The following is a 26224-nucleotide window of genomic DNA, read 5'->3' on the forward strand; positions in this document are numbered from 1 at the left end:
CAGCAGGTCTGGCAGCATCTGTAGAAAGAGAAGCAGAGTTAACGTTTCGGGTCAGTGACCCTTCTTCGGTGAGAGAATACTCTCCACTTGCTTGGATGAGTGCAGCTCCAACAACATTCAAGTAGTTCGACACTAGCCAGGATTAAGCATCTCACTTGATCAGCAACCCATCCATAACTTAAACGTTCACTCCCTCACCACTGGCATACCACGGGCTGGATTTTGTGCAAGAGGCGTTGCTCCCAGCGCCGGGCCGAAAAGGCAGTGGGGGTGGGGTGGGGGGGGGGGGGGGGGAGGGGGCCAACCTCGGCCTTTTCATGCCCCCGCCTCTTGGAGCAATCCTCCGGCATTTTGAAGCCTAAGTGTCCCACACCAGGATATCTGTCCCTGAAAAGACGGGGATCCTGCCTCCAAGAGCTGCTGGCCAATCACAGGGCCGGCAGCAAGCAGTATCAACAGTACCACCGGGAGCGGGGCCACTGCCAGTACTACAGAGGCCTTGGACCCAGGCCTAGCGCTGGAACCCCGAACCTCATTAAGTGAGGCAGGGTCACCGGGACCAGTCCATAATGCCCTGGCGAGGGTGGGCGTGAAGACGGTGTGGGGGGTGGAAGGGAGGGACATGGGGTTGTAGGTTTGCCGGTGGGGATCCTCCGTGGGCCACAGATTGTCCACGATGGAGGGACCCCACCCCTTAAAGCCTGTAGGGAGGGCGCCTCATTTTACAAGGCACCCTCGCCGCGTGGTGGAGGCCCCCCTCCCCCACTGCTGGTTAGAACCCAGCAGTGGTGCGGAGAGGCCCTTAAGTGAACACACATCGGGGGGAGGCGGGGGGGGGGGGGGCTGTAAAATCCAGCTCCAAGGCTGCAGTGTGCATCATCTACAAGATGTGCTGCAGCAACTCAATATGGTTTCTTCGACAGCACCTCCCGAACCGTGACCATGCTCCCTAGGAAAGGGCAGCAGGCACATGGGACGACCACCACCTCCAAGCATTCCCAAGTCACACACCATCCTGATCTGGAACTCTGTCACTAATCCTTCATAGTCATTAAGTCAAAATCCTAGAACCGCTCCCCAACAGCATTGTAGGTGTACCTTTACCCCACGGACTGCAGCAGTTCAAGAAGGTAGCTGACCACCACCTTCATGAGAAATTAGAGATGGGCAATGAATACTGGCCTTGCCAATGACACCCATGTCCCATGAATAAATAAAAACAAGGGACCAATGAGATTCTGAACTTCACAGTACAGGAGGGTATTCAGCCCATTATATCCCTGTCTGTAAAAGCGACTATGAAAGATAATTTTTGAGCTGTAGTTAATCCCTTAAATTTTTCTTATTGTAGGCTTAGATGATCCAGCTGGAAAACAGTTCATATTAGTCATGTGGTGCTAGTAATGCAACAGAGAAATGGTCTGCCTTTTCTTTGGCGAGTGACTAAGCAGTCAAATCAACTGTTCTGATCACTCTAGGCCCATAGCAGGATGTCACAGGTCTCAACGTTTTAGACACATATTGCCACTCTTTATAGGTAGGCTTTATTCTGCACAAAAATCAGCTTTGATCTCAAGTAACCCAGTCCTAGCAGCCAAGCAGGACCCATGGGATCTCTCAGGGGCCAGCAATTGACAGATGGCTTGGTGCTCAGGCAGAGATCTATTTAGTTGCTTTCTGCCAACCCTGAGCCTGAGTTTTGCGATGCTGTGTTGGTAAGCAAAACTTCACTATTATATTAAAAAAAGAGTAACAATAAGGAATACTTGACCTGTGCAATATCCAAAGAAAATGTGAGTAAAGTGTTGAATCTTTTAAAGGAGGTACAGGCTAGGAATCTGTCACCAAGTGAAAGTTACTGTATTGAATTTAAAAGCCTGACTCGCAGCTTACAGACTGTGTCTCAGTCTGACAAGGTGTTTATTCCTCCACTTTCAAAGCCCAGGATAACCTGGGAAGGGGATTTGAGGCTCTGAAAAGGGTTCAGATGAGGACCACAAGATTAATAACTAGTTTAAAATGCCTGATTATCCAGATAGGTTCACAGAGCTAGGTCTGTATACTTTAGAAACACACAGACTCGAGAGTGATTTGATCAAGGTTTACAAAATAAAGAAAATACTAGACTCCGTTCAGGTGGACCAATTAATTCAATTGAATGGGTTACACAGGACCAGAGGTCATGATTACAAATTATGTTAAGGGTAGAACTAGGTTAAATATTTGATGGTTCTTCTCACAATAGTGGACATAAGAACTTAATAGGAGGAGCAGGAGTAGACCGTATGGCCTCTTGAGCCTCTTCCACCATTCAATACAATTATGGCTGATCTTCTGCCTCAACTCCATTTTCTCACCCGCTCCCCATATCCCTTGATTCCCTGACAGTCCAAAAATCTGTCTCAGCCTTAAATACACTCAACGATGAAGCATCAACAGCCTTGAGTGAAGAAATTTTCCCTTATCTCAGTCGACATGTTCGACACCTTATTCTTAGACTGTGCCCTCATGTTCTAGATTCCCAAGCAGGGAAACAACCTCTCAGTGTCTATCCTGTCAAACCTCTTTGGAATCTTGTGTTTCAATGAGATCAACTCATTCTTCTAACACCAGAGTATAGATGCAATTTACTCAGCCTCTCATCATAGGACCTGTGGAACAGGTTGCCAGTGCATGTGGTGAATGCTGATTTACAGTACTTCAAGAAAAGAGCTGGACCTGTTTTTTGTGCAAAGATTACCTTGTACAAGAGATAGATATCCTATAATACAGATAGATCAGTGTCTATGTGATCTTCTGGGCGAGTTTTGATCACCTAAAGCGGTCCTAGAGGAAATTTCCAGAGTTTCTTTTCCTAATTGGCATGGATTTTTTAATCTGGTTTTTCGCTTCTCCCAAGAGATTACATGGCTCAAAACAAACGAGAAGTGTCTGTATTGTGATGCCCTAGGCATCAGAACTACATGCGACATGCTCAATGAATCAGTGGGTCTTTTGTTGTCTGCTATTTTCACATGTTCGTCAACTTAGTGACCTAATTACAGGACCAAAAGAGTCTGTTCAAATTCCAGGCAATACTACGTTACCGGTAATGTGCGCTTAACGCAGCTCTTCAGGTCATAGGAGCGAGGGCTTGCATATGCAAGTATTCTTCAATGCTGAAAATAAGGAATCTCAGTGCAGCCTAAAATGCAATGTAGCACAGAATACTGTTACAACTAGGTGAGAAGGGGTCAAGGGGTTCCCTCTCAGCCTTTGCCTGGTTTAATCGTAACAGGATTTAATTTTTTAATAACACTGTGTTTTAGCTCCCCCCTCAGTGAATCCTTGTTCACCGCTTTCCAATTGTAAGGCAAAGAAATCAATTAGACAGTTTTTTTAAAGATTTAAACAAGAAAGGTGGAAGGTTATTTATTAATCTTAAATTCTAATTCGGGTAATGGCTACGAATACACGATGCGACTACACTAGCATGCATACGTGATAAACGCACGCAGAGATAGAAAAAGGAGGAGGAATAAAGGGGAAAAGTTTGAGGTAATAGATGGATTGTAGTTACAGTCCTTTGAGTTTGATGTTGAATGTTGGGCTGCCGGCAAGTCTTGCTGTTCATTGGGACCCAATGCACGCTTTAACTTGTTTCGATGTAGGAATCTTATCTCTCGAGGTTTACGTGTCTTCAGTGGGTCTGGAGGCTTGTGAGAAAGCGAGAGAGATCCAGCCAGGAGAGAGGCTGTCTTGTTCCGGGTTCAGTTACACTCTGTCCTCCGTATTCAAAACTGTCCTGTGAGCACAATTCAAGCCTCCAAGTTGGCCAGCAGGTTAGTCATGTGACTAAGTTTTTCAACAAACTCTCCTGCGGCTTTTGTGCATTCCAAAGCTCTCTCCCACCACAATAAGATGTGGATCACCATTGCCCAGCCCAATCTCTGTTAATTGAATCAGTGAGCAATTCTTTTGTCTCTCCAAGCACTGTCTCTTAGTATGCAAATGTTCCTCCAGCCACTGCTGGTCTCTTCAAACAAGTCATCTCTTCATTCCAGCAACAGTTTAAAATTGATGCTCATATGACAAAATTAACATGCCTCATTCTTGGCAGGTGGGGGTCTTCATGACAATACATAAAACAAAGAGGTGATGGATCTGCACAATGCACTGATTAGGGCACAGCAGGAGTACAGTGTGCAGTTAAGGTTTGCAGGAAGAGTAACTTTCTTCCATTCTTTGCAGATGCAGTCTGACACACACAGGAACACCAATGGTTTGTGAAGAGGACAAGTGAATATTTCTCTACATCCAACCCTAGTCATTTCAAAAATTTCCATCAACATGCATTCTTTCAAACAAAATTAACCAGCAACCCCACATCTAAAGAAACATGTTACCCTAAGGTCAAACCAGAATCTCTTGACTTTTACTGCATTCACGCTACATGTTATGCCTGGGAGATTTTCCCCATGTCAAATTTACCCCAAATGTTCAAAAAAAAATCAAGTCATCAACTCAAAAAATATTGTGCTATGTATAATTCTACTGTTGAACAGACATCATCATAGCCAGTTCACATAAAACTGCAGCGTCTATTGTAAATGAGGCCAGCTTAGATTATGATGCCAATTGACCCTTACACAGATCAATTGCCAACTTGCTAATTGTCATTTATAAGGCTAACATTATGTAGATAAATACAGTTGAAGTTCCACCAAAAAATTTGGTGAGTAGCTCTGGATCACAGAAACTTCAAACCTTATTCATTTATACCGAACATTCAGTTTAAGAGGAAAGAAAATCCAGTTTCTGCTTCAAGGTTTAAAGTAAAACTTTAAAGTAAATCTAAAATTGCATGGCTGAAATTTAATGTCACTAAATGTGAAATAAGTCAACATTAACCTCAATACTCCCAAATACTTCACTGATTCACCATGAAAGCCATTATTTTGCAAGAAATTAGCCATTGATTCCATGAATTAAAACATGCATTAATAAAGCACCTTTAAACATAGAAAAACCTCCCATGGTGCTTCAAAAGAGAGCGATCAGAAAAAAAATTGACAGAGCCAAAGGAGACATTAAGACAGGTGATCAAAAGCTTGGTCAAAAGTAGTAGGTTGTAAGGAACATCTTACCAAGGAGGAAAGGTAGAAGGGTTTAGGGCATGATTCACTCCTTCCCCAAAAACAAACACACAAACCAACAATTCACTCATAATCAATATGCCAAACACTGATGAATTTAATTCTGTAATTTTACAGAGGAGGTGCATAGGTTCTTAGTTATTTGGGGAATAACTCAAACATCCAACATAAATCAAATGTGTATACATTTGAGTAGAGTCAGTCATTTACGGCACAGAAGGCCATTCGGCCTTTTGAGTCCATGCCGGCTCTCCACGAAGCTATAGTCAGTCCCATTCCCCAGCTTGATCCTCGTAGCCCTGCAAGTCTATTTCTCTTAGGTAGTCATCCAACTTCTTCTTGAAGACGTTGATAATCTCTGCTTCCACCACCCTGTGGGCAGCAGGTTCTAGGTCATTACCAGCCGCTGCATAAAAAAGTGATTCCTCATATTCCCCCTGGACCTTTTGCCCAAAACTTGCAATCTGTGTCCCCTGGTCCATGTACTATTTGTTAATGGGAACAGTTTTTCCTTGTCTAACTTATCTAAGCCTGTCATAATCTTGTACACTTCTACTAAATCTCCCCTCAATCTCCTTTGTTCCAAGAAGAACAAACACAGCTTTTCCAACCTAACCTTGTAACTGAAATTCTCCATCTCTGGAACCATTCTGGTAAATCTCCTTTGCGTCCTCTCAAGGGCCCTCATGTTCTTCCTGAAGTGTGGTGGCCAGAACTGCAATATTCCAGAGTTGGACCTAACCAGAGCTTTATAAAGGTTCAGTATAACTTCCCTGCTTTTGTACTCAATGCCTCTATTTATGAAGCCCAAGATCCCATACGCTTTACTAACCACTCTCTATGTTCCGCCACCTTCAAAGATCTAAGCACATTCACCCCAAGGTTCCTCTGTCCCTGCACACTCTTTAGAACTGTGCCATTAAGTCTATATTGACTCCCGCTATTCCTTCTGCCAAAATGCATCACCTCACACTTGTCAGTATTAAATTCCAGCTGCCACCTTTCTGCCCATTCTGCTAGCCTATCTATGTCCTGTTGCAGGCAGTTCATATCATCCTCACTGTTTGCCACACCTCCAAGTTTGGTGTCATCAGCAAATTTCGAGATTCTACTCTGTAACAAATGGTGTGCCACAAGGATCTGTGCTGGGGCCTCCACTTTTTACATTTTATATAAATGACTTAAGATGAAGAGACCAAAGGTATGGTTGCTAAATTTGCTGATGACACAAAGATAGGTAGGAAAGTAGGTCGTGAAGAGGACGTAAGGAGGCTACAAAGGGATATAGATAGGTTAAGTGAGTGGGGAAAAATCTGGCAGATGGAGTATAGTGTGGGAAAATGTGAAGTTGTCCATTTTGGCAGGAAGAATGACAAAGAAGCAAATTATCTAAATGGTGAGAGATTACGGAGCTCTGAGATGCACAGGGATCTGGGTGTCCTTGTGCATAAGGTGAGTATGCAGGTACAGCACATAATTAGGAAAGTTAATAGAATGTTATCATTTATCACGAGGGAAATGGAATACAAAAGTAGAGGGGTTATGCTTCAGCCATACAGGGCATTGGTGAGACCACATCTGGATAGTACTGGTCTCCTTATTTATGGAAGGATGTAAATGCGTTGGAAGCAGTTCAAAGAAGGTTTACTAGACTGATACCTGGAATGGGCGGGTTATATTATGAGGAAAGATTGGACAGGCTAGGCTTGTATCCACTAGAATTTAGAAGAGTAAGGGGCGGCACAGTGGTTAGCACCGCAGCCTCACAGCTCCAGCGACCCGGGTTCAATTCTGGGTACTGCCTGTGTGGAGTTTGCAAGTTCTCCCTGTGTCTGCGTGGGTTTCCTCCGGGTGCTCCGGTTTCCTCCCACATGCCAAAGACTTGCAGGTTAATAGGTTAATTGGCCATCATAAATTGCCCCTAGTATAGGTAGGTGGTAGGGAAATATAGGGACAGGTGGTAGGAATATGGGATTAGTATAGGATTAGTATAAATGGGTGGTTGATGGTCAGCACAGACTCGCTGGGCCGAAGGGCCTGTTTCAGTGCTGTATCTCTAAACTAAACTAAACTAAAAGTAAGAGGCGACTTGATTGAAACAAAGAAGATCCTGAGGGAGCTTGACAGGGTGAATGTGGAAAGGATGCTTCCCCTTGTGAAAGAATCTGGAACCAGATGTCTTTCTTTCTTTGGCCTCCTCGTCTCGAGAAACAATGGGGAAGCGCCTAGAGGTGGTCAGTGGTTTGTGGAGCAGCGCCTGGAGTGGCTAAAAAGGCCAATTCTCGAGTGACAGACTCTTCCACAGGCGCTGCAGATAAAATTGGTTGTCGGGGCTGTTACACAGTTGGCTCTCTCCTTGCACTTGTCTTTTTTCCTGCAAACTGCTAAGTCTCTTTCACTCGCCACTCTTCAGCCCCGCCTTTATGGCTGTCCGCCAGCTCTGGCGATCACTGGCAACCAACTCCCACGACTCGTGGCCAATGTCACAGGACTTCATGTCGCGTTTGCAGACATCTTTAAAGCAGAGATATGGTCTGATCCCAGTGACGAGCTCGCTGTACAATGTGTCCTTGGGGATCCTGCCATCTGTCATGCGGCTCACATGGCCAAGCTATCTCAAGCGCCGCTAGCTCAGTAGCGTGTATAGGCTGGGGATATTGGCCGCCTCGAGGGCTTCTGCATTGGAGATACGGTCCTGCCACCTGATGCCAAGGATTCTCCAGATGCAGCGAAGATGGAATCAGTTGAGAAGTCGCTCTTGGCTGACATACATTGTCCAGGCCTCACTGCCGTAGAGCAAGGTACTGAGGATACAGGCTTGATACACTCGGACTTTTGTGTTCCGTGTCAGTGCGCCATTTTCCCACACCCTCTTGGTCAGACTGGACATGGCAGCGGACACCTTTCCCATGCGCTTGTTGATTTCTGCATTGAGAGACAGGTTAGTGGTGATAGTTGAGCCTAGGCAGGTGAACTCTTGAACCACTTCCAGAGCGTGGACGCAGATATTGATGGATGGAGCATTTCTGACGTCCTGTCCCATGATGTTTGTTTTCTTGAGGCTGATGGTTAGGCCAAATTCATTGCAGGCAGCTGCAATCCTGTCGATGAGTCTCTGCAGACACTCTTCTGTGTGAGATGTTAATGCAGCATCGTCAGCAAAGAGGAGTTCCCTGATGAGGACTTTCCATACTTTGGTCTTCGCTCTACCACGGACAAGGTTCAACAACCTGCCATCTGATCTTGTGTGGAGGAAAATTCCTTTTTCTGAAGACTTGAACGCATGTGAGAGCAGCAGTGAGAAGAAGATCCCTAACAGTGTAGGTGCGAGAACACAGCCCTGTTTCATGCCACTCAGGATAGGAAAGGGGTCTGATGAGGCACCGCTATGCTGAATTGTGTCTTTCAAATTGTCGTGGAATGAGGTGATGATACTTAGTAGCTTTGGTGGACATCCGATCTTTTCTAGTAGTCTGAAGAGATCACGTCTGCTGACGAGGTCAAGGGCTTTGGTGAGATCTATGAAAGTAACGTAGAGGTGTCACTGTTTAAATATAATGGGTCACCCATTTAAGGCAGAGATGAGGAGAAATTTTTTCCTCTGAGGGTCGTAAGTCTTTGGAACTCACTTCCTCAAAAGGCAGTAGAAGCAGAGTCTTTGAATATGTTTAAGGTAGAGGTAGATAGATTCTTGATAAGCAAGGGAGTGAAAGGTTATCGGGGGTAGGTAGTAATGTGGAGAAATCAGTTCAGCCATGCACTTATTGAATGGCGGAGCAGGCTTGAGGGGCCAAGTGGCCTACTCCTGCTCCTAATTTGTATGTTCATATGATCAAAAAGTCATTTATATATAGCAAAAAAGTGGTTCCAGCACTGATCCTTTGAGAACACCACTGTCCACCATCCTCCAGTCTGAAAAACAACTATTAACTACGACTCAAAGAAATAAAAGCAAAATACTGCAGATGCTGGAAATCTGAAAAAGAAAAACAAAAAGTGCTGGAAATACTCAGCAAGTCTGGCAGCATCTGTGGAGAGACAAAAAAAGTTAATGTTTCAGGTCTGTGACCTTTTATCAGAATTGGCAACAGTTAGAAAAGAATTAGGTTTTAAGCAAGTGAAGGGGAGGGGGTGGGGGAAGAGAACAAAAGGAGAAGGTGTTTGATAGGGCAGGAGAGATTAAATAACAAGGCTGTCTTGGGACAAAGGCAAAGCATGTGTTAATGCTTGTGGTGAAAGACAAAGCAGTAGCCCAGAGAGACTGTTAATAGTGGAATGATGAGCAGCTCTGACTATATGAAAAGCAGGCACGGCTAAAAAATCTTCTTCTTTGGCCTCCTTGTCTCGAAAGACAATGGTTAAGCGCCTAGAGGTGGTCAGTGGTTTGTGAAGCAGCACCTGGAGTTGCTATAAAGGCCAATTCTAGAGTGACAGACTCTTCCACAGGTGCTACAGATAAAATTGGTTGTCAGGGTTGTTACACAGTTGACTCTCCCCTTGCACTTCTGTCTTTTTTCCTGCCAACTGCTAAGGTTCTGCCACTCGCCACACATTAGCCCCACCTTTATGGCTGTCCGTCAGCTCTGCCGATTGCTGGCAACTGACTCCCACGACTTGCGATCAATGTCACAGGACTTCATGTTGCGTTTGCAGATGTCTTTAAAGCGAAGACATGGACAGCCGGTGGGTCTGATACCAGTGACGAGCTCGCTGTACAATGTGTCCTTGGGGATCCTGCCATCTCCCATGCGGCTCACATGGCCAAGCCATCTCAAGCACTGCTGGCTCAGTAGGGTGTAAATGCTGGGGATGTTGGCCGCCTCGAGGGCTTCTGTGTTGGAGATACGGTCCTGCCACCTGATGCCAAGGATTCTCCGGAGGCAGCCAAGGTGGAATGAATTGAGACGTCTGCAACACCCTGGTATACTCCTCCATTACCCCCCGACACCACATCCCCTCCCGGCACCTTCCCATGCAATCGCAGGAGGTGTAATATCTGTGCTTTTACCTCCTCTCTCCTCATTATCCAAGGCCCCAAACACTCCTTTCAGGTGATGCAGCAATTTACTTGTACTTCTTTCAATTTAGTATACTATGTTCACTGCTCACAATGCGGTCTCCTCTACATTGGGGAGACCAAACACAAATTGGGTGGCTGCTTTGCTGAACACCTCCACTCAGTGTAAAAGCATGATCCCGAGCTTCCGGTTGCTTGCCATTTCAACATTCCCCCCTGCTCTCATGCCAACATTCCTGTCTTTGGCTTGCTCCAGTGTTCCAGTGAACATCAACGCAAGCTCGATTTTTCAATTAAGCACTCTACAGCCTTGTGGACTTGAGTTCAATAACTTCAGAGCATGGCTGGCATTTTTTTAATATTTTATTTTTTAATGAATTTCTGATGAAAGGTCACAGACCTGAAACGTTAACTTTGCTTCTCTCGCCACAGATGCTGCCAGACCTGCTGAATATTTCCAGCACTTTTTGTATTTATTTACTACAACTCACTGTTTTCTGTCCTTAATCCAATGTTTTATCCAAGGGGACACTGACTCTCCTATTCCATGAGGCTCAATTTTGTTAACCAGCCTTTCATGTGGCACCTTATCAAACACTTTCTTAAAATCCATACAGACAACATCCACTGCATTCCCTTTAACCTTCTCTGTTACTTCATCAAAAAATTCAATTAGATTCGTCAAGCATGATCTGCATTTTACAAATCCATGCTGGCTAACCTTAATTAACTCGAACCTCTAAGTGTCTGTTGATAGTTACCTGATTATTGTTTCCAAAACCTTACCCACCACTGATGTTAGACTAACTGGCCGGTAGTTGCTAGGACTGTCCTTACTCCCCTTTAATAAGGGTGACACATTTGATATTCTCCAATCCTCTGGCACCTCCCCCGTATCCAGGGTAGACTGGAAGATTATGACTAGCCCTTCCGCTATCGCTTTCCCCGCTTCCTCAAACAACCTGGGATGCAAGCCATCTGGACCAGGTGACTTATCAACCCTAAGCATTGCCAACCTTTTTAGTACTGTTCCCCCCCCTTCTCAATTTTTATCCTATCCATTGCCTCTACTCTCTGCTTCTACTGGTATTTTGTCAGCATCCATTTTCTTAGCGAACACTGATACAAAGTACTCATATTAGCCTTGCCCTGCACCTATAAGCATATATTACCCATTCTGTCCCCAAAAGGCCCCACTTCTTCTCTTACTACTCGCTTACTATTTACATGCCGATAGAAGATCTTTGGGTCCCGTTTGTTTAGAGATACAGCACTGAAACAGGCCCTTCAGCCCACCAAGTCTGTGCCGCCCATCAACCACCCATTTGTACTAACCCTATACTAATTCCATATACCACATCCCCACCTGTCCCTATATTTCCCTACCACCTACCTATACTAGGGGCAATTTATAATGGCCAATTTACCTATCAACCTGCAAGTCTTTGGCATGTGGGAGGAAACCGGAGCACCCGGAGGAAACCCACGCAGACACAGGGAGAACTTGCAAACTCCACACAGGCAGTACCCAGAATTGAACTCGGGTCGCTGGAGCTGTGAGGCTGCGGTGCTAACCACTGCGCCGCCCAATTTATTGTAACTCATTTTACCTGCCCTATAGTGAAAGATATTATAACCCATCATGCTGCACCAGTGATAGGACATGAGAATGTGCCTACAAATCCCCACACTGCAAGCTCCTAACCTCAACCAAGATGTTTTGGGGAGGCCAAACACTTCCCATGTGGAACAGAAGAAAAGAAAAGGGGGCCTTATTGTGAGCTGTTCGCCCAACTGAAGGGTGCTATTTGCATAGGCCTACAGGTAGGTCACTATCCTACCCCTCTGAACTGGGAAGTCTTGGTGGCTCAAGGAGCCTTTAATAGGAGAAACGGAAAATGAAAAATTTGGGTTCATTTTAGTTTGGAGTATTTCATTATATTATTTGCTGTTCAAAATGATTTAAAAGGCAAGAGACAATGTAATAGTTAATGGTCTCAACTGCTTTGAAAGTAAGTTTTATTTGCAAGATTTATCAGCTCAAGGCCATTTGTTTTACTTCAATAGTGCACGACAAAAATAAATTCCAAAATACTGCAGTTAACTCAATAGTTCTAATAACTTGTTTGTAACTTAGTATTTTACTTTTAATTCCTTTTGCTTAAGTCACACTGGGTAAAGGAACACTTTTGTTCAGTAACTTATTGGATTGCATTCAGGTGTAGGCCATTGATATACAACAGTACAATTATTATATCTTTGAGGTTTTACATTTAAGCAGATGCCCACAAGCCAACTTTTTTAATCATGGCAGATCAATCAAGATTGATGAAGCATATTGAATTATCCCAACAAAGTTGTCATATCCATCCATACAATTATTAACTGATCCCAAAAATTGCACACAATGGTTAAATTGTTCTTTCATCTATTTTAAAAGCAGACCTTTTCATTGGAAATGTTATCTGTGCATTTACTGGAAAAAAAGCAGTGAACAGTAAAACTGCATGTAGAGACATGCACCTCAGCCTATGGCAACTGTCTCAATACAGTTGTGTTCAACAGAACTTGCTAGTTAGCTATAGGTGTGGCTATGGTGCCAATTTTAGCCATATACACTAACTTTAGGAGAAAACACCTTACATACACTGACAATACAGGAAAAATGTACTCCACAACTATATTTCCTTAAACATCTACCACCATTCAGTGGCCAAGGAAGTAAAACAATTCACAATCATCAAAGGACACTTATAAGCTGCTTTTCCTCTTACTAGCAAACACAAAAAAATTAAAAATTGTAAAAATGAGGATATTAAGATGACAAGCCCAAAGATGGTGTCTAAAGCTACATATGGCTAGTGCATTGGACACTGCCATAGTTCACATTTTGCATTGATTATGTTTGTGGGCAGTAGATACAGAGGCAGGAAGAAAATACGAATACCCACTTGGCCTTTCCTTTACTCAGTACTTTAGATCGGCTGCGTTTGCTGACAACGCTACCACTAGGTGGTGCTGCAGTGGCACATGCACAAATGCAGTATGTGCCACTAAAACATCAGTCTGCGACTTCAGGTAGCTGCCAGGACTAAAGATGGCGCTGCTCAAATAATCACACGAAGGCAACCTAACCTAAACACATGGCAGCACACAATGGCGGGAGGGAGAAAGTGAGCGAGCATGCCGGGGACGGATGAGGAGCGCAGCGGCCGGAGAGAGCAGCGAGGGGGGGGAGTGGAGCGGTCGGAGAGAGCAGCGGGGGAGGGGGAGCAGAGCGGCCGAAAGAGCTGCGGGGGAGGAGCAGAGCTTGACGCATGCGTGAATTTCCGTTGGCGTTGCACTGCTGTACACGTAAAGCGCATGCACAGAGGCCAACCAGGCGCGTTGTCCAAAGATGCACACGTCATGCGATGACGTCATCGGCGCATGCACTAACCAGTCCTGGCGTCGGAACGCAGCGCACGTGCAGCGAGCAGGAGCCCGTCTGCGGCCTGGTGCAGCCTGATGACGTCAGTGGTCGGCTGCATTGTCAGGAACCACTTTGAATAGGCATACCTGAGCTACAAAGAGGGTAAGGTCTACATTCCTGACCACTGTCCAGTGACCCCTGCTGCATGTGCATGTCTGTGGAGGTCAAGTGAGAACATAATCACTTGATGTCAAGGTTTACATGAACAGTGGACAGGGAAAACTGGCATCAAGAGAGAAAGACAAAATTTTACTCTACAATTGGATGATCATTTTGAACAATACATGTGAAAAATGCTTGCCTAGATTTCTCCGTCTGGCAACTCTAAATGCTCCAATCACAGTGACCGACTTTTAATTGGCATGGCAGGGGCCTTGGTGACAGACCTGAAAGCAGAGGGCAACCCTGCCTCAGCCGACTGTGGGACCCTGGACGCATCTAACTAGTTGCCGTTGGGCTCCCGTCCTTTAAAGGGCCGGCGGCTCACCAGCCACAGTAACACCACCGGGAGCGGTGGCCACTGCTCGGACTGCAACTGGAAGATGATGCCACGGAAGCACACCACCTTCCCAATCAGCTAAGTGGGGTCTGGGGGGTATTGGGGCCAGTCAGGCAGGACCCGGTGATAAGGGCATCGGCGAGGGTGGGGAAAATGGTTGCCATGGGGATGACCATTGCAGCCAGGGGCCCCTCTGTGTGCCACAGTGTCCCCAAATAGGAAGGCACCCCCCCCCCCAACCTACCCCCCCACCACCGAGCCCACCAGGGTTTACCGGGCATTCTCCCTAGCCGTGTTGGGAACAGGCCCTTAATTGGCCACTTAAGTGGCTCAATTGGCACCTAGGCAGGAAGGCCATCCTCCACCTCCCTTCCGCTGGTAAAATGGCATGGCAGTAGGAAGACAAAGGACACTCCACACCCCCCCCCCCCCCGCAAATCATCCCCAGGGGGCTGGTAAAATCCAGCCCACAGTCTTAGGCTTTCCCGCTTACTCCAGAGGAATTTCAAATGCCAATTATTTTCTGGCTTTCTGTATATTTTTAATAAGGGAAATGAAGGGTCAGAAAAAGCTTCTCTTCCTGACTGCTGTACCAGTAAAAGATTATAGATCGAAAACACTTCAGCAGTCAAATTACATAGCTAGTCCCAAAATTCTCTAGTGTCTTATAATTGGATTCAACAAATATTTAAAAATCCAACATACATGGTATGCACGTGTGCATGTTTTTTAGAGCTGGTGAATATGGGTGTGCAACTTTAGCGGTCTAGTCCACAATAAAAACTTTCAAATGCAATTTTACTGTAAATACTTCGGTTGGAACCTTGGGACACTTTATAGCTTTGCTTGCGTAACCATTGCCAAATACAAAAATAGGAAGAAAGTAATTACCACATTTCACTATTCTCAGATCACAAGCCAGTACTCCTGCCTTAGTGCAACTTGAGTGGTATACAAATTCTACTCCTGAAAACCTTAAAGTCTGCAAATTAGATTAAAGATCAGACTTTACCATGTACTTCAAGAACTAAAGCCTACTTTAATGAGATTAAGAATATGGCAATTATGTTAAAAAGAGGGAGGCCTATTGAAAATAATTACATGAATCTGCACCTTGGGAGGGGAAATGGACTGTATAGGGTCAATTTAATATGTAAATTCAGCTGGTTGTAAATAAGCTCATATAATTCAAAGTACTCTGAACAGATAAAAACCATGGAATCACCATGTTTATTTGTAATGAGTACAATATGAAGAGACACCTACACTGTAATACATGTCTCGGAGCACCAAACTCAAATAATATCAAGTCACCGCAGAAAGAGTCAAAGAATGCAGCATTTAGAATGCCACTACAGAAACCAAATATAAAAACTTCATTTTGTTGAAAATAAAGGTATAACTCTATTTTAAAGTAAGTACTTCTGTCTTCATTTCACTTTTCTGAGGCATTGGGGAGTGACACATGCAAGTCTTGCCTAACCTTTGCCTTGGCGTTTGAGCTGCTGAATGCCACCATTTGTGACTCCGAATATTTGAGGGGCACAAAGTATTCCCATGGGTTTTTTTTATTTAAAAAAAAAGCTCCCAACTCTTTCACCCTGGAGTATTACAGACCTCCAGTAACCGAAAAGATCAAATATATAAAATTGTGTTGTGTGGCGCTATCACCACACGAAATGGGATAGATTCAGAATAGATGTGGCACAGGAGTACATGAAGTGCTATGGGTCACCAGCAGAACTGTACTCCAACACAATCTGTAAGCTCATGGCTCAGCATATCCCTCACTCCACCATTCCAATCAAGCCAGGGGACCAACACTGGATCAATGAGATGTGCAAGACAGCATGCCAGGAGCAGCACCAGGCGCCAACCTGGTGAAACTACAACATAGACTGCATGCATTCCATACAGTAGAAGCAGCATACCATAGACAGAGCTAAGCAATCTCACAACCAACAGATCAGATCAATGCTCTGCAGTCCTGCCACATCCAGTCGTGAATATTGTCGATGGACAATAAAATAACTAACCAGAAGAGGATGCACCACAAACGCCCCATCCTCAAATAATGGCAGAGTCCAGCACGTCAATGCAAAAGATGAGGCTGAAGCATTTGCCAACCACTTTCAGCCAGAAGTGCAGATCTATCTCGGCATCCTCCCGAGTTCCCCATCATTGGATGCCAGAATTTAGCTAATTTGATTCACTCCATGTGATATCAAAAAATGACAGAAGGCACTGGATACAGCAAAAATTATGGCCTCAACAACATCCTAGCTGTAGCGCTGAAGACTTGTACTCCAGAACTAGTCGCACTACTAGCCAAGCTTTCCAGTACAGTTACAACACTGACACCCAACCAACAAAATGAAAAATTCACCAGGTATGTCCTGTCCACAAAAGGCAGGACAAACACAATCCAGCCAACTACCGGGACATCAGCCTACTCTCAAAGTAACAGAAGATTTTGTCGATAGTGCTATCAAGCAGCACTTATTCATCAATGCTCAGTTTGGGTTCCGCCAGGGCCATCTGGCTCCAGACCTCTTTACAGCCTTGGTCCAAACATGGACAAAAGAGCTGAATTCCAGAGGAGAGGCAAGAGTGACTGCCCTTGACATTAAAGCAGCATTTGACCGAGTGTGGCATCAAAGAACCCTAGTAAAACTGAAGTCAATGGGAATCAGGAGAAACTCTCCATTGGCTTGTGTCATTCCGAGCACAAAAGGAAGATGGTTGGTGTCCAACAAGCACAATCATCTCGGCCCCAGGACATCACTGCAGATGTTCCTCAGCGCAGTGTCCTAAGCCCAACCATCTTTGGCTGTGTCAATGGCCTTCCCTTCATAAAAAAAGGTCAGAAGTGAGAATGTTCACTAATGAATGCAGAGTGTTCGGTTTTATTCATAACTCCTCAGATAATGAAGCTGGCACCACCTTCTCAAGGGCAATTAGGGATGGACAATAAATGCTGGCATAGCCAGTGATGCCCACATCCCATGAATGAATAAAAACAAAACAACAGACTGCAAGACCTGCACAACTTTCAGGCTTGAGCTGATAAGTGACAAGTAACATTCACGCCTCACAAGTGATGAGAGAATTTTATCACCTCCCCATGACCTTCAAAACCGCATTACCATCGCTGAATCCTGTGGGTCAATATCGACCAGAACCTCACTGGACCAACCACATAAATACTGTGGCTTCAAGAGCAGGTCAAAGGCTGGGAATTCTACAACGAGTAACTCATCGGCTGACTCCTCTAAGTGCTTCCACCATCTACAAAGCACATGACAGGAGTGTGATGGACTACTCTCCACTTGTCTGGATGAATGCAGCTTCGACAAAACTAAACAAGCTCAACACCATCCAGAACAAAGCAGTCCATCTACCACCTTAAACATTCCCTTCCTAGTGCACTGTGGCTGCAGTGTGCACCATCTACAAGATGCACTGTAGCAACTCGCCAAGGCTCCTTAGCCAGCACCTTTCAAACCAGTGACCTCTACCTCCTAGAAGGACGAAAGAAGTAGGTGCATATGAACACCACAACCTGCAAGTTCCCCTCCAAGCCACATACCATCCTGACTTATACGGCTGTTCCTTCCTGGGTCAAAATCCTGCAACTCCCCATTTAACAGTACTGTGGGTGTACCTAAACCACATGGACTGCAGCAGTTCAAGGCGGCGACTCAATATTGCCTTCAAGAGCCATTAGGATTAGGCAATAAATGCTGGCCTTGCCAATAATGCTCAGGTCCCATGAATGCATGAAGAGAGTCAGAGATCATGGCTTGGGAACAAAAATGGAAATTCTTCTAATACATAGGAGGAAAGTCTGATAAAGGTAAATACCCAAAATGGTCACAATTGTCTTTTTTCTTCACAATTGCTGACATATCTGTTGCCCATTTCCAGCAGATAATTCCTCTGCCCATCTCCTGATTTACAGGCAAGAAATGAGTGTTATAAAATCCTCCCTAGTGTGCTTAATGAACCTACAGTCCAACTGCTAGGAAAAAGCACTTTACAAATCATTCATGCAAAACTACAGGCACTCATCTTAGCATTTAATTGTAGTTTTGGACCACTTTCGTCATGTTGACATTCATACATAAATACAATCAAACTTAGCAGCAGAATGGCAAGGTGGGACAATAGGTTGGAATCCTGAATCTATTACTCACTATTCCATAGATCTGTGTGAGTGTCTGAGCTCAATCATATTGTTTGACAGAATGACTATGCACATTCGCTCAACAATTTTCAAGTAGCAAAATGTCCAAATCTGCATCATAGTTTGGGGCCTAACCAAACAAAAAAGGCATTCAGAGGTTGACAAATGCGCTGTCCAAAAAGCTTTAATGCCGAGAAGAAATGAAGAGTGCTGGAGGAGGGGGGTGGATTGCAGTCCCAGAAAGACAGCAAAAGAATTTGCCATGAATGATAGAGTGCAGGGAAGTGAGAAGCACATCGTAGACAAGTGTTGTATGGGTAGAGGTTGTGAGCAGCAAAGTAGATAAGGGGTCACAGAGGTAGGAAGGAATAAGGCTGTAAAGGGATTTGTAGGCAAGAACAATGATTCCCTTATCTTTGTGAAGTTTGGCAAACAGGTGAGTGGGGTCTTGTGCAAGTTACAATGTGAAAGGCAGAAAACTTCTGGATGTTCTACAGGCAATTTAGAGTGGAACCTGCAGAGTCTGACGAGGAAGGTATTATCTTTTCCCAGTGTTAACTCAGTTTCTGTCTCCACAGATGCTGCCAGACCTGCTATTTCCAGCATTTTCTATTTTTATTTCAGATTTCCAGCATCCACAGTATTTTGCTTTTGTAAGAGGCAGGCCATTTAAGACTGAGATGAGGAGGAATTCCTTTATTCAGAGTGTGGTGAATCTGAGGAATTCCCTACCCCAGAGGGTTGTGTAAGTTCAATAATTTAGCATGTTCAAGACAGAAATGAATAGATTCCTGGATACAAATGACATCAAGGGATATGGGGATAGTGGGAGGAAATAGCGTAGAGGCTACGATCTGTTTGAATGGCAGAGCAAGCTCAATGGGCCAAATGGCCTACTTCTGCTCCTATTTCCTATGTAAGGCATTGGAGAAGTTGGGTGTGGAGATGAAAAGGCATGAATGGGTGTCCCAGAAGTCAGGTGAAATAGCAATGGATTAAAAACAAGAAATGCTGGAACCACTCAGCAGATCTGGCAGAATCTGTGGAAAGAGAAGCAGAGTTAACGTTTCAGGTCAGTGACCCTTCTTCGGAACTGACCCGAAACGTTAACTCTGCTTCTCTTTCCACAGATGCTGCCAGACCTGCTGAATGGTTCCAGCATTTCTTGTTTTTATTTCAGATTTCCAGCATCCGCAATATTTTGCTTTTATTGAAATAGCAATGGAATTAGGAAATACGTTGGAGCTAGGAAGAGAGGACTAGATTACATATAATTAAATGGAAATTACAAAACAGAAACAGGACACTTGGCCCAGTGTTGATGCTTATCCTTCACCAGAGCAGTAATCTTAATCCTATGAGCTTGCCCTGTTCCTATATCCCTTTATCTTCAATAATCTATACTTGAATGTTGTCATGATCTCTGCTTCAATTACTAACCCTGACAATGCATTCCACAGCCTCATCACTTGGTAGAAAAGTTTCTCCTGCTCTCTGACCTGAATCTCTCACATCCACTTCCTCTTGCTTTAAGCACTCAATCACTGGAAGCAGTCGGTTTCGATCTATTCTGCCAATTCCTTCAAAATGTTTTTAAAACCGGTCTATCAAATCAACAGAAGTTCATTTCCTCTAACAAAAACAACCCCATATGAGTATTTCTTCATATTTGTATTTCCTCATACTGAGTAGCATGTTGATTAATCTGTATTGTATCTTCAGTATTGCTTCAACATCCTTCCTGCAGAAAGCTGTACACAACACACAAATTGTGGTCTTAAGGTTTTATGAAGATTAACCATTACAGCTGGACTTTATCTTCTATACCTCTTGCCACAAATTCCAGTATTACAATAGTTTTTAATAGTCTGGTCCACTTGGTGCCGCTTTTGTCGACCCGCTGAACCCTAAATCCTCCTACTCTTCCACAATCAATATTCCTCCAAAGTAACGGTACATTATGACTTTTTAAAAGAGAAATACCTCTTACATTTAGTGACAACTGAATGTCACCTGCCCCATGTTCATCCATTCCACCATCTCATCAATATTCTCTTGTCCTCAGAATTATTTGTAATACCTCCTATATTTGCATAGTTTACAAATTTGGACACCATTTTGTCTATCTCTAAATCCAAATCATCCATTATACAAGATAAGTAGAAGTACTCGCAGAACCGAACCTTGAGACACTGCTGCTATTTTCCATCATTCTGGGAAACTGCCCTCATGTCCTACCTACTCTGTTTCCTCCTGTCTAACCTTCTGGTACTGGTTACTGTAGCCATTTTTAAAACAAGTAATTCACATGATTTAGACTTCGATGGCAAAGCCAGGATTTATTGCCCCTCCATAATTTCCCTCAGGGTGATAGTGAACCACATTCTTGAGCTGCTGCAGTTTATGTGTCGAAGGTACTCCCACAGAGTTCCAGGATTTGGACCCAGCGACTATGAAGGAATGGTTGTATTTCGAGGTCAGGTGTGTGAATGGGTGGGAAACTTGCAGGTGGTGGCATTTCTATGCACCCGCTGCCCCCGTTCTTCCAGGTGGTAGAGGTCGCAGGTTTGGGAGATGCTGTTGAAGGAACCTTGGCGAGCTGCTGCTGTGCATCTTGTGGTTGGTACATACACAGTGCTTTGGCAGTGGATGGAAAGTATGTTTACAGTGGATGGGGTGCCAATCAAGCAGGCTGCTTTGTCCTGCATGTCGAGCTTCTTGAGTGTTGTTGGAGCAGCACTCATCCAGGCAAGTGGAGAGTATTCCATCAGGCTCCTGACTTTGCCTTGTAGATGGTCAAAAGGCTTTGGGGAATCATGAAGACCCAGCTTCTGACCTCCTCTTGTAGCCACAGTATTTATATTGCTAGTCCAGTTAAGTTTCTGGTCAATGATGATCTCCACGATGTTGATGGTAGGGGGTTCAATGACGGCAATGCATTAGATCATCAAAGGGAGGTGCTTACTCTCTCTTCTGTTGGAGAAAGTCATTACCTGGCACTTGTGGGGCACAAATGTTACCTGCCACTTCTCAGTCTAAGCTTGAACATTGTCCAGGTCTTGCTATTTGCAGGCACGGACAGCTTCATTCTCAAATGTTGCAAATGGACCGAACACTGCGCAATCAGCTAACATCCCTACTTCTGACCTTATGATGGAGGAATTCCTTCAGCAATGTCCTGTGCCTGAGATAATTGGTTTCCAATAACTACTTCATCTTCCTTTGTGCTAGATACCACTTCAGCCAGTGAAGAGTTTTCACCCAATTCCCACGGACTTCAAATTTTACTAGGGGTCCTTGATGCTGCACTCAGTCAAAAGCTGCCTTGATGTCAAGGGCAGTCATTCTCATCTCACCTCTTGAATTCAATTCTTTTGTCCATGTTTGGACCAAGCCTGTAATCAGGTCTGGAGCCAAATGACCCTGGCAAAACCCAAACTCAGCATCGGTGAGCAGGTTATTGCTGAGTAAGTGCATTGATAGCACTGTCAATTACCTCTTCTATCACTTTGTTGGAGACGAGAGTAGACTGATGGGGCAGCAATTGGCCAGATTGGATTTGTCAGACTTTTTGTGGACAGGACATACCTGGGCAATTTTCCACTTTGTTGGGTAGATGCCAGTGTTGCAGATGCACTGGAACACAGAACTGCATCTTTATTAGAAAGCACTGTCCCAAAGCAAGATTGGATTTTTTATGCTGAAATGCATGTTTTCATATTTATTTCTGCCTCGTGAAGCACTAGCTGCACCCCAGCCAATTCCCACACAAGAGTCCTACAGTTCCAAGTACACAGATCACATCTAAACAACTAGTTTAATCCTTTGAGCTCAGATTAGTCATTAAAAGTACACTGCTGACATGTCGGATTCCAGGTGTATTATTCCTAGGTACATTATTCTCAGAATTCAAGGGTAAAAGCTTTTCTAAAATTTTGAAGCTTGAAACACTACCATCCTAGGACATGGCAGCAAAATGTTACATCTGGCAAAGCAGGAGCCATAATTCCCTCATTCCATTTTTACTATGTCTGTACCAGAGGAACTTGTCAGTAGTGTTGACATTCCTATGTGACTGATTATATCACTGTGTACAAATACTGCAGTGCTTTCAAGGACAGTCCACACAAGAAGTCCTAAAAAAATTAACATTTAACAAAAACATTTACATAATCCTAGAACTTACCATTCACATGTACAAATATTTTAAGACGTACTATTTATTAAACAAAAGAGTTACTTTGGCTCAGTTGGTAGAATCGCCTCTAGATCAGAAGATTGAGCTCAAACTCTACTCAAGACTCGAGCACACAATCTACGCTAAAACGTCAGTGCATACTAGGCAATGTACCTCCTTCAACCATCAACATATATGAAAAAAAATAAAATTACCTGGTCACATATCATTTACTGTTTGATACCTTGCTGTGTGAAATCTGTTTGTTCGAACAGTTGAAAATACTAAAAAATCTAACCGATATGAAGATTTCCAAAACTTCCTGGGAATGCAATAAGATACTATGGAGTTCATTTATGTTTTTACTTTGATTTACAGCTATTTTTAAGATTTTACAGATTCCGTACTCGGTATCCAATGAAGTCAATTGAGCAGATTTCAATTTGGGAAGTTAAACGCTTAGAGAAAAGGTCACTAAAGAAGTTAGAATTTTACACTGGTGCCATCCTTGAAAGGGTTCAGTAGATCAGAGACTTGCCAAATCGAAAAAAGTAGCCGAAATAGGCCCAATGATTTGGCCATCATCCCTCCCAAAAAAGGGAAAAGTCAACACATACAATCATAACACAGTGAGTGTTCTCACATCCTACAAATCTGAAATGGAAATTGATTTATAGAACACAGCGTTACAGAGTTCCAAAGGGTCAGTTCTGACCAGTGGGAGGTCGCAATCACGTTCAACTTCCCAACCTATAAATTAAACGCAATTTGATCTTTAACGAAGTCACATTTCTAAACGCTACAGCTATATAAAAGCTAAAATTAAAACGATTTCAGGAGTTCGACATAAATGTCTGCACGTCTCCCTAAATCCTTGCACTCGATCCAATTTGCGGGAATCAAAATAAAGTTGCGTGCAAACAATTCAAAGTGTATCCATTTTATAGGTCATAAATGTCCCTGATATAATTGCTGAGCCAAAAACCTGGAAAATTTATTCCTAAAAAAGTGGCAGCAATAACTGTCTATTACTTACAAAGGAAAAAGCTAAGGGCTCGTTCACATTAATCCGGTGAAGCCACAGACTGAACTACCGTATACTAAGTGAACCGAAGTCGACATCCGAACAGACTTAACTGAAACGGTTAAGGAAAAAAATACATTTACAGTATCAATACTCAAATGACAAGTTTGTTAAAACAAATCCACAAATAAACCTTAATAGCAACTGCTCCTACCGAGTGAAGAGTTGAGCACTGCAACAAAAAGACACAAACAAATCTGCCAGCGGTCTACCGTCTCCATTCTCACTACTGTTGCCGAAAGCTCGAACTGAATTCGCGACGAAAAGGCTATAAATAACCTGTGAATGAGTCACACAGTGGGAGAAACAGAGAAGAATGCGCCTGTCTGCGTCCGTCTCAACAGCGCCACGTGTTTCCACAGTGAAACTGAAATCAACACGCTCTGGAACACAGAGACACTCACATAAACCCCACCCCAAAACCAGCTTATTGGTCAAACCTGGAATCTAGCATTGGAGTCGCTGAGGCTCTGGAAATATACCCCAAACTGGAATTCAGTGCTCGAAGTTCTGTTAGACACCTATTGGATTTTGCAAGACTGTAATATGCAAAGTGAATTGACCTTAATGTGTGCAAGGAGGCTTGTTGTGGCAGATGCTTGAACCTTGGTTTACAAATCATGAAATACCGATGCATCAATATGTTGTGCCACTGTGTGCCTGCGGTTCACAACACAGTGGCCCAGATTTTGCCGTTGTAATAATGGCGAAACTTCTGAAACGTAAACTGCTTCTCTGCAGATGTTGCCAGATATGCTGAGTATTTCCAGCACTTTCCAGGCCAATGGTCTGGATTTTGCAGTCAGCACTGCCATTCAATTACACTTGTCACAGACTTTCTATGGACTTTTTGCACTGGGTGTTACAGTAAAAGTATTCTTTGCAATTTTTTATATTTTCTGAAATCTCCAATAATAATTTAAATCTGAAGGAATTACATTCCACATTTGTAAAATTTAATTTTCAGTGCCAGAGAGTTTATTTTTTAGTAATTAAGACTTATCACGTCATTAAAAATCCATTTACACAAGAATGGACCAAGCTTAACATTTTTCTGGTGGGTTTAATGGTATTTAGTGAGTGAATACAACAAATTCACACGTTCCAGCTGTTTTAATGGTGAGTTTCCAGAGAGATACCGTTCAGCAAAGCTTCTGGAGCAGCAGGGCGACAGCAACTTCCTGATTCTGCCTTTAGCTATGACTGTGCATTCATCAGAAGTTGCAGTCCGGTTTAAACTTGAATAACGGAGAGCGCTAATAGCCTCACCTTTATTTTTACCCCAGAATCCAGGCCACTGAATTCTTGATCTTAGTGATCGAGTTATCGAGTGAAAAAGCAGGGAGAATCCAAGCACCTTCCACATGAAGGGAAGATTATGAAGCAACTCAGGATACTCTCACAACCCTCCTTGTGGTCAGCTGCAAAGTAGTACTGGAAAAGGAGTGGAACAAAATTGGTCACCTAATTTCTTTCTATCACTATTTTAGGTGTGCTGATGGGAATGACGCTTTTTTATTTGTTCGTGGGATATGCGCGTTGCTGGTAAGGCCAGCAATTAGTGGTAACCTGTAATTGCCGTTGAGAAGGTGGTGGTGAGCTGTCTTATTGACCTGCTGCAGTGTTCAGTGAAGGAACAGCGATATATTTCCAAGTCAGGATTGTGTGTGACTTGGAGGGGGACCTACAGCCGGTGTTCCCATGTGCCTGCTGCCCATGGCCTTCTCGGTGTAGAGGTCGAGGGTTTGAGAGGTGCTATCGAAGAAGCCTCGGTAAGTTGCTGCAATGCATCTTGTAGATGGTACATAGTGCAGCCACAGTGAAGCAGTGGTGGAGGGGGTGAATGTATAAGGTGGTGAATGGGATACTAATCAAGGGGACTACTTTGACCTGGATGGTGTCAAGCTTCTTAAGTGTTGTTGGCACTGCATTCATCCAGGCAAGTGGAGTGTATTCCATCTCACATGCCTTGTAAGCAGTGGACAGGCTTTGGGGAGTCAGGAGGTGAGTAACTGGCCCTACAATACTCAGCCTCTGACCTGCTCATTTGGCCACAGTATTTATATGACTGGTCCAGTTATGTTTCTGGTCAATGATGGCCCCCCCCAGGATGTTGATTGTGGGTGGTGGTAGTTGTGGAGGGTGTTGGGAGTGGGGGGGGGGGGGGGGGGTGGGGGTATTCAGTGCTGGTAATGCCATTGAATATCAACAGGAGGTGGTTAGACTTTCCTTTGTTGGAGTTGGTCACTTGTCATAGAGTCATAGAGATATAAAGCAGAACAGGCCCTTTGGCCCATCATGTCTGTGCCAGCCATCCAGCACCCAACTATTCTAATCCCATATTCCTGCACTTGGCCCATAGCCTTGTATGCTATGGTGTTTCAAGTGCTCAACTAAATACTTAATATTACTTGCTACTTATCAACCAAACCTGACTGTTGTCCAGGCCTTGCTGCATGTGGGCACAGACTGCTTCATTATCTGAGGAGTTGCAAATACAACTGAACACTGTGCAAACATCAGCGAACATCCCAACTTCTGACCTTATGATGGAGGGAATGTCATTGATAAAGCCGCTGAAGATGGTTGGGCCTAGGGCACTGCCCTGAGGAACTCCTGCAGCAATGCTCTTGGGGCTGGGATTATTGGCCTCC

The 26224-nt window shown here is 44.0% G+C and overlaps 1 protein-coding gene across 1 annotated transcript in view; it reads right to left on the bottom strand.

Annotated features, from left to right (window-relative positions):
- Positions 1–23941, bottom strand: part of LOC137372786 (mucin-21-like) — a 66063-nt gene extending 42122 nt beyond the window's left edge. The window contains exon 1 of the mRNA XM_068037035.1: positions 23725–23941. Within this exon, the coding sequence (XP_067893136.1) occupies positions 23725–23791 (67 nt within the window). The 5' untranslated portion in view covers positions 23792–23941. The remainder of the gene's footprint in view (positions 1–23724) is intronic.
- Between the last annotated feature and the right edge of the window lie 2283 nt (positions 23942–26224).

This window comes from Heterodontus francisci, chromosome 8 (genome assembly GCF_036365525.1).
Source record: "Heterodontus francisci isolate sHetFra1 chromosome 8, sHetFra1.hap1, whole genome shotgun sequence".
In the NCBI taxonomy this organism is placed as follows: domain Eukaryota; kingdom Metazoa; phylum Chordata; class Chondrichthyes; order Heterodontiformes; family Heterodontidae; genus Heterodontus; species Heterodontus francisci.